Source organism: Conger conger, chromosome 9, assembly GCF_963514075.1.
Source record: "Conger conger chromosome 9, fConCon1.1, whole genome shotgun sequence".
Lineage (NCBI taxonomy): Eukaryota > Metazoa > Chordata > Actinopteri > Anguilliformes > Congridae > Conger > Conger conger.
Window position 1 is genome coordinate 4133966 of NC_083768.1, and position 9059 is coordinate 4143024.

A 9059-nucleotide genomic window follows, 5' to 3' on the forward strand; every position below is an offset into this window, starting at 1 on the left:
GTGGGATACGGTAGGGACGTTGGCGGATTGGTCGTTCATCCTTTAGACGAACCACATGCTCAACAAGGGTGGTTTGTCCTGGGCTGGTAGCAAAGAGGGAACGAGCCTCCTGAAAAACCTGGAGGAGCTGTGCAGCTTGCTCTGGTGCAAGATGTGCCAGCACAGGAGTAGCAGTCTTAGATTGGGTTTCCAGTTCGGTCTCCTCTTCCTCTTCCATGTCCACCTCCCTCACCATCAGTGCTTGGATCGGACGCTCCTTCCACTCTTTTAGTAGGTTCACATGGTAGGTCTGTACTGGTTTCTTCTTTTCAGGTTGATGGACCTCGTAAGTGACTGGGCCCATCTTGCGGGTGATGATGTAGGGTCCTTGCCATTTCGCCAAGAGCTTGCTGTTGGAAGAAGGGAGAAGTAGCAAGACTTTTTGGCCAGGCTGGAACTCACGGTGCCGAGCCTGTTTGTCATACCAGGTCTTCTGGCTTTTCTGGGCCTCACGCAGGTTGACCTCTGCCTCGTCCTGGTATCTTGCCAGCCGATCCCTCATCTCCAACACAAACTGTACTACGCCTCTGTCACTTGGAGTGGTGTCACTTGGAGCCCTTTTGGAGCAGATCCAATGGCCCCTGTACATCCCAGCCATATAGCAGCTCAAATGGGGAGAAACCTGTTGAGGCCTTGGGAAGTTCTCGGTAGGCGAAGAGTAGAAATGGCAACCAGCGGTCCCAGTCCTTGCCAGTGTCATCCACAAACTTTTGTAGCATCTTCTTCAGTGTCTGGTTGAATCTTTCAACCAGACCGTCAGTCTGTGGGTGGTATGGGGTGGTCTTGATTGCTGAGATGCCCAGTTGTTTATGGAAGAGCTGCATCAACCTGGAGGTGAAGTTGGTCCCTTGGTCCGTGAGGATTTCGTCTGGTATCCCCACTCTGGAGAACAGTTGAACCAAAGCACGCAGAACAGTGGGAGCGGTGATGGTGCGCAGGGGAAAGGCCTCTGGGAAACGGGTGGCATAGTCACACACGACCAGAATGTACTGATGACCACCGCTGCTCTTCACTAGAGGGCCTACAATGTCCATGGCAATCCTGCGGAATGGAGTAGAGATAACAGGCAGTGGATGCAGAAGAGCTCGGTCAGACTTGCGGGCAGTGCATGTTTTCTGACATGTGGGGCATGTGGTGCAATATTTCTGAATGTCTGTATACATGGAGGGCCAATATAGGCGTGAACTAATGCGAAGATAGGTTTTGTGGCGGCCAAGATGTCCGGCCCATGGAAGTGTGTGTGCCAGGTGCATGACAAGTGGTCTACAGCTAGCAGGGATTACAAGGCGTCTGTGGTCATCCTCCACTGTATACAATACATCATTATCAACAATAAACCTTGCCTTTCCTATCCTCTTCCCATTTGTCTTTTCTACCACCTTAGCAAACAAAGGTTTCAAAGTATCGTCTCCCCTCTGCAGTACAGACATATTCTCAGGTACTTCCCACATTTTATTGGACAGCAAACTCTTTCCTTCAGGTTCTGTTGGCCATAGCTGTTTCTCAAAGCGGCGTTGGCGGCGGGATTTTCTTGGCCCCTTAATGCCACCCTCACACAGACTACTGTCAAGGTCTGGGAGTGGTTGGACACCAGCTTTCGCCTGGGCTCGAGTAATTACAGGACAAGAAACATTCACATTTTCCTCCCCATCCTCCCCAGAGTCAGTTTCCACTGGCAGTTCTTTTTCCTGCAGTAAGTGCATGAGCACCGGTAAGTCCCATCCCAGGATGGCATCCACAGGCAGGTTTTCTACCACCCCAACAGTCAACAGGTAAGACTGTTCATCCACAGTAACCGTTAAGTCGGCTTTTGGATAAGGATGCTTATCCCCATGAACACACAAAATGTCCGCTTGTCTGCTATAATCAACACTGCTCACTGGCACCAGACTAGATTTAACCAAAGACATGAAGCTACCAGTGTCCAACAGAGCAGTAGCCTGCTGTCCATTAACCACCACAGTTTTATAGCGCTGAACTCGTACACCCTTATCCCCAGAGGGCCCCCCCTCTGGCCGGGGTGCATAGCAAGCACCTGTGACCTTAGCTTTACGTATGGGACACACCGAAGCTTTGTGGCCTGGCTGCTGACAGTAAAAACAGACAAAGTCCTTACCAGATGTTTGTTGGTTTGGGGCAGTACTGATGTTACCTGGACACTCCTCTCTCCTTGCAGGCCTGGGCTGGGGTGTTGGTCGGCGTGCTGCACTGGTGAAATGTGTAGCTGGTCCTCCTCTCCGAGCGTTGAGGTACTGCAGAACCAGCTTGGCAGCTGTAAGTCCCTCTGCTGGCTCATGCTCCTTCACCCAGGTCCTCACCTCAAAAGGAAGTACCCGGAGTAACTGCTCCAAGATGATGGCCTCTCCAACCTCCTCCTTGGTGTGCTGCCCTGGCCGAATCCAGCGTCGGTAGAGGCCCTTCAGGCGGTGGTAGGTCTCGGTGGGGCTCTCGCCCGGTGGTACATTCGTTGATCTGAACTGCAGCCGGTAGGTCTCTGGAGAGATGTCAAATTTCGCCAATAGCGCTGCCTTCAGGTCAGTATAGTGGTGTGCTCTGTCCTCATCCATTGCAGTGTAGGCCTCCAATGCCTTCCCCGCCAGCAGTGGAACGAGTCTGCATGCCCACTCGCTCTCCGGCCATTTCCACATTTTGGCAATGCGCTCGAAACGTAATAAATAGTTTTCAATGTCCTCGCCCCTCTGATATTGTGGCATTTTTGGTTGGTTATAATGCCTCCACTCTGACCTTGGCTGGTCTGGGCTGTTGTCCAGGTCTGAAAAGTGGTGATCGGATGCCTCTGCTGGTGTCTCCTGGCGCCCACGCGGGGGTGCTGGTGTTGGCAGGTTAAGTCTGGGACTGCTTGCCGTCAGTGTGCTTGGGGTGGCTGCGATGTGCAGGTTCGGAGCAGGCTGTACTTGGTCACCATCTCGATGGGGCTGGGTGGCACGCCGAGGCAACTGGTCAGTCCGTGGTTTAGCAACCCTTAGGCCTCGGATCTCTGCCAACAGGTTCTCCTCTCTCCGCTGCTGTCCTGCCATGAAGTCCCTCATCAATGCCAGTAGCTCTCCATCTGGTCCACCTGTCGACCTTGCGGCTGTCGGAGCTGCTGGGTGCATCCAGCCCTTGGCCCCCTTCTCAGACTCCTCGGATGAGGAAGCCGCAGTCTCCCACTCCACGTCTGGCTTGGCGGTTGCCCCCCCCTCATAGTTCTCTTGCCCCTGAGAACGAAGTCCTGTGCGCTGTCCTGGACGGCGGGTTAGCTTCCTCCGAGTAGCCATCCCTCTTCTGACACCATCTGTGGCGGGGTTCTCTTGGGAACTCCCCAAAAATCGAAAAACTCAGGCGTACTCGGAAAATCTCGGTTTAGTGAGATTTAATTATGCCGGCCTCCAAGACAACACAGTGTGAATATTTACAAAGAAAAAGTTCAAAAAAATGGAAAAACACAGAAAACAAAACACTCTATATACAAAAGGGTTTCCAAAGGAAAAAGGGCATTTACCCACTTGAGTTCTTCAGTAACTCACACTTATATCCAACAATTTAAACGATGTTACCTTCTCAGTAACTGAGTCAAGACTGCCCTTATAGGGGAACAGCAGCCCCTTTTAAACATATAGCCCCTCCCACTAGGCTTAATTATTCCATAGAAAACAATTTCCTAATTTCCCCACAGAATAAAGCTTCTACCATTTATCAAATCAAGGATCAACTATATCCCCCTAAACAGTTCCCTTAAATCAAAATACATTATTTACTGTGCAAATTAACCTTACACAAAAATAAACATAAGTGTACAGATCATGTGATCATGAGAGCGTGCGTAAAGAGACTATTTAAACAATTAGAAAAGTTACGCCTCTGTTTCGCCAACCAAGCTCATGGAGAGGGAGCCGGTTGACGCATATGCCTTCAACAAACAGTAAGTCGCTTGTATTTGTGTGAATGTATGCGTAACTGAACATAGCACTGCCAAGTGTGCACCCTTGGTCGCGCTACTGAAACGGTGGAGAAAAGAGGGAATGATATTGAGGTTTAATTAACTACTTTGTGAGACCGGGAGGGAACGGGGAATGTGTGGTGTGTGTGTGTGTGCGCGTGCTGCCGGCATTCAGTAACAGCGCGGCTCCGTCACATTGCGGTTTAATTAAATATTTTGTGAGACCGGGAAGGAACGGGGAATGTGTGGTGTGTGTGTGTGTGTGTGTGCGCGTGCTCCCCGCATTCAGTGACACCGTGGCTCCGTCACATTATCCCCCTCCTCCTGGAGGTTGACGATGTGCGGCAACCTGGAAAGGTAATCTGCTACCACATTGGTTTTGCCTGATTGGTGTCGGATGGTGAACCTGAAAGGCTGGAGTGAGAGGTACCATCGTGTAAGGCGGCTGTTGTGGTCCTTCATGGAGTTGATCCAGGTGAGAGCTCGGTGGTCAGTTTCCAGATCAAACTCCTTTCCCAGTAAATAGTATCGCAGGCTCTCCAGCGCCCACTTAATGGCCAGGCCTTCCTTTTCCACCGTGGAATACCTGGTCTCACGTGGTTGCAGCTTGCGGCTCAGGTACAGGATGGGGTGTTCTTCTCCAGGGTCTCCTTGGGCCAGGACCGCTCCAAGGCCAACTGCCGATGCGTCCACCTGTACCAGGAATCTTCTTTTGAAGTCTGGACTCTTGAGGACAGGGGAAGAACATAAGTTGGCTTTCAAGGTGCTGAAGGCTGTTTCACAGTCGTCTGACCAGGTCACCGGGTTCCTCTGGTCCTTGCAGGTCAGTGCTGTGAGTGGAGCTGCTATCGTTGCGAATTGGGGTACGAACCGTCTGTACCAGCCGGCCAATCCCAAGAAGGACCGTACCTCCTTCTTGGTGCGAGGTCGAGGGCAGTTTTGGATAGCTTCCACCTTATCCACTTGTGGACGAACCTCTCCTCGTCCCAGTTGATAACCCAGGTATCGTGTCTCCTCCTGTGCCCACTCACACTTGGAGGGGTTGGGTGTCAACCCAGCCTTCTGGATCCTTCTCAGGACCAGTGATAGGTGTTGGACATGCTCCTCCCATGTGTTGCTGAAGATTACCACATCATCAAGGTATGCTGCGCTGCAGTTGTCACAACCCTGGAGGACCCCATCCATCAGTCTCTGGAAGGTGGCTGGCGCTCCATGCAGTCCAAATGGCATCACAGTAAACTGGAAAAGTCCAGCTGGTGTTCGAAATGCCGTGTATGGCCGGCAAGACTTCTCCAGTGGCACCTGCCAGTAGCCTTTACATAGATCAAGGGTGGTGATGTACTTGGCCGCTCCGATCTTCTCCAATAAGTCATCGATTCTTGGCATGGGGTAGGCATCAAACTCTGAGATGGCATTAAGCTTCCTGAAGTCAATGCATATCCGGAGAGAACCATCTTTCTTGAAGACGATGACCACTGGACTGCACCACTCTGAGTTGGAAGGCTCAATCACTCCGAGCTTCAACATCTCCTCCACCTCCTGCCGCAGCTTGTCCACCAGCTGTTGTGGGATACGGTAGGGACGTTGGCGGATTGGTCGTTCATCCTTTAGACGAACCACATGCTCAACAAGGGTGGTTTGTCCTGGGCTGGTAGCAAAGAGGGAACGAGCCTCCTGAGGAGCTGTGCAGCTTGCTCTGGTGCAAGATGTGCCAGCACAGGAGTAGCAGTCTTAGATAGGGTTTCCAGTTCGGTCTCCTCTTCCTCTTCCATGTCCACCTCCCTCACCATCAGTGCTTGGATCGGACGCTCCTTCCACTCTTTTAGTAGGTTCACATGGTAGGTCTGTACTGGTTTCTTCTTTTCAGGTTGATGGACCTCGTAAGTGACTGGGCCCATCTTGCGGGTCATGATGTAGGGTCCTTGCCATTTCGCCAAGAGCTTGCTGTTGGAAGAAGGGAGAAGTAGCAAGACTTTTTGGCCAGGCTGGAACTCACGGTGCCGAGCCTGTTTGTCATACCAGGTCTTCTGGCTTTTCTGGGCCTCACGCAGGTTGACCTCTGCCTCGTCCTGGTATCTTGCCAGCCGATCCCTCATCTCCAACACAAACTGTACTACGCCTCTGTCACTTGGAGTGGTGTCACTTGGAGCCCTTTTGGAGCAGATCCAATGGCCCCTGTACATCCCAGCCATATAGCAGCTCAAATGGGGAGAAACCTGTTGAGGCCTGGGGAAGTTCTCGGTAGGCGAAGAGTAGAAATGGCAACCAGCGGTCCCAGTCCTTGCCAGTGTCATCCACAAACTTTTGTAGCATCTTCTTCAGTGTCTGGTTGAATCTTTCAACCAGACCGTCAGTCTGTGGGTGGTATGGGGTGGTCTTGATTGCTGAGATGCCCAGTTGTTTATGGAAGAGCTGCATCAACCTGGAGGTGAAGTTGGTCCCTTGGTCCGTGAGGATTTCGTCTGGTATCCCCACTCTGGAGAACAGTTGAACCAAAGCACGCAGAACAGTGGGAGCGGTGATGGTGCGCAGGGGAAAGGCCTCTGGGAAACGGGTGGCATAGTCACACACGACCAGAATGTACTGATGACCACCGCTGCTCTTCACTAGAGGGCCTACAATGTCCATGGCAATCCTGCGGAATGGAGTAGAGATAACAGGCAGTGGATGCAGAAGAGCTCGGTCAGACTTGCGGGCAGTGCATGTTTTCTGACATGTGGGGCATGTGGTGCAATATTTCTGAATGTCTGTATACATGGAGGGCCAATATAGGCGTGAACTAATGCGAAGATAGGTTTTGTGGCGGCCAAGATGTCCGGCCCATGGAAGTGTGTGTGCCAGGTGCATGACAAGTGGTCTACAGCTAGCAGGGATTACAAGGCGTCTGTGGTCATCCTCCACTGTATACAATACATCATTATCAACAATAAACCTTGCCTTTCCTATCCTCTTCCCATTTGTCTTTTCTACCACCTTAGCAAACAAAGGTTTCAAAGTATCGTCTCCCCTCTGCAGTACAGACATATTCTCAGGTACTTCCCACATTTTATTGGACAGCAAACTCTTTCCTTCAGGTTCTGTTGGCCATAGCTGTTTCTCAAAGCGGCGTTGGCGGCGGGATTTTCTTGGCCCCTTAATGCCACCCTCACACAGACTACTGTCAAGGTCTGGGAGTGGTTGGACACCAGCTTTCGCCTGGGCTCGAGTAATTACAGGACAAGAAACATTCACATTTTCCTCCCCATCCTCCCCAGAGTCAGTTTCCACTGGCAGTTCTTTTTCCTGCAGTAAGTGCATGAGCACCGGTAAGTCCCATCCCAGGATGGCATCCACAGGCAGGTTTTCTACCACCCCAACAGTCAACAGGTAAGATTGTTCATCCACAGTAACCGTTAAGTCGGCTTTTGGATAAGGATGCTTATCCCCATGAACACACAAAATGTCCGCTTGTCTGCTATAATCAACACTGCTCACTGGCACCAGACTAGATTTAACCAAAGACATGAAGCTACCAGTGTCCAACAGAGCAGTAGCCTGCTGTCCATTAACCACCACAGTTTTATAGCGCTGAACTCGTACACCCTTATCCCCAGAGGGCCCCCCCTCTGGCCGGGGTGCATAGCAAGCACCTGTGACCTTAGCTTTACGTATGGGACACACCGAAGCTTTGTGGCCTGGCTGCTGACAGTAAAAACAGACAAAGTCCTTACCAGATGTTTGTTGGTTTGGGGCAGTACTGATGTTACCTGGACACTCCTCTCTCCTTGCAGGCCTGGGCTGGGGTGTTGGTCGGCGTGCTGCCCTGGTGAAATGTGTAGCTGGTCCTCCTCTCCGAGCGTTGAGGTACTGCAGAACCAGCTTGGCAGCTGTAAGTCCCTCTGCTGGCTCATGCTCCTTCACCCAGGTCCTCACCTCAAAAGGAAGTACCCGGAGTAACTGCTCCAAGATGATGGCCTCTCCAACCTCCTCCTTGGTGTGCTGCCCTGGCCGAATCCAGCGTCGGTAGAGGCCCTTCAGGCGGTGGTAGGTCTCGGTGGGGCTCTCGCCCGGTGGTACATTCGTTGATCTGAACTGCAGCCGGTAGGTCTCTGGAGAGATGTCAAATTTCGCCAACAGCGCTGCCTTCAGGTCAGTATAGTGGTGTGCTCTGTCCTCATCCATTGCAGTGTAGGCCTCCAATGCCTTCCCCGCCAGCAGTGGAACGAGTCTGCATGCCCACTCGCTCTCCGGCCATTTCCACATTTTGGCAATGCGCTCGAAACGTAATAAATAGTTTTCAATGTCCTCGCCCCTCTGATATTGTGGCATTTTTGGTTCGTTATAATGCCTCCACTCTGACCTTGGCTGGTCTGGGCTGTTGTCCAGGTCTGAAAAGTGGTGATCGGATGCCTCTGCTGGTGTCTCCTGGCGCCCATGCGGGGGTGCTGGTGTTGGCAGGTTAAGTCTGGGACTGCTTGCCGTCAGTGTGCTTGGGGTGGCTGCGATGTGCAGGTTCGGAGCAGGCTGTACTTGGTCACCATCTCGATGGGGCTGGGTGGCACGCCGAGGCAACTGGTCAGTCCGTGGTTTAGCAACCCTTAGGCCTCGGATCTCTGCCAACAGGTTCTCCTCTCTCCGCTGTTGTCCTGCCATGAAGTCCCTCATCAATGCCAGTAGCTCTCCATCTGGTCCACCTGTCGACCTTGCGGCTGTCGGAGCTGCTGGGTGCATCCAGCCCTTGGCCCCCTTCTCAGACTCCTCGGATGAGGAAGCCGCAGTCTCCCACTCCACGTCTGGCTTGGCGGTTGCCCCCCGCTCATAGTTCTCTTGCCCCTGAGAACGAAGTCCTGTGCGCTGTCCTGGACGGCGGGTTAGCTTCCTCCGAGTAGCCATCCCTCTTCTGACACCATCTGTGGCGGGGTTCTCTTGGGAACTCCCCAAAAATCGAAAAACTCAGGCGTACTCGGAAAATCTCGGTTTAGTGAGATTTAATTATGCCGGCCTCCAAGACAACACAGTGTGAATATTTACAAAGAAAAAGTTCAAAAAAATGGAAAAACACAGAAAACAAAACACTCTATATACAAAAGGGTTTCCAAAG

General features: G+C 52.0%; 3 protein-coding genes across 6 annotated transcripts in view; all 3 read right to left on the reverse strand.

The window, feature by feature from the left end:
* LOC133136803 (uncharacterized) overlaps window positions 1–650 on the reverse strand; it is an 11258-nt gene extending 10608 nt beyond the window's left edge. The window contains exon 1 of the mRNA XM_061254549.1: window positions 1–650. This exon is cut by the window's left edge and continues 360 nt beyond it. Within this exon, the coding sequence (XP_061110533.1) occupies window positions 1–637 (637 nt within the window). The 5' untranslated portion in view covers window positions 638–650.
* LOC133136805 (uncharacterized) overlaps window positions 1–3317 on the reverse strand; it is a 15234-nt gene extending 11917 nt beyond the window's left edge. The window contains exons 1-2 of one of the 4 annotated variants that reach the window (XM_061254554.1): window positions 2192–3317; window positions 681–1080 (exon numbers count right to left, since the gene is read on the reverse strand). In XM_061254554.1, coding sequence (XP_061110538.1) covers window positions 1061–1080; window positions 2192–3317 — 1146 coding nt within the window. In that variant the 3' untranslated portion in view covers window positions 681–1060. Of the gene's footprint in view, window positions 1–680; window positions 1081–2155 lie in introns of those variants that run through there. The other 3 variants (XM_061254551.1, XM_061254555.1, XM_061254553.1) reach the window with 3 other exon arrangements.
* Window positions 3318–3395: 78 nt separating this feature from the next.
* On the reverse strand, window positions 3396–8851 carry LOC133136804 (uncharacterized). The gene is made up of 2 exons (XM_061254550.1): window positions 7690–8851; window positions 3396–6614 (listed from the first exon to the last, which is right to left on the reverse strand). Exons 1-2 carry the CDS (start codon window positions 8849–8851, stop codon window positions 6595–6597), a joined length of 1182 nt encoding a protein of 393 aa, XP_061110534.1. The 3' UTR covers window positions 3396–6594.
* Between the last annotated feature and the right edge of the window lie 208 nt (window positions 8852–9059).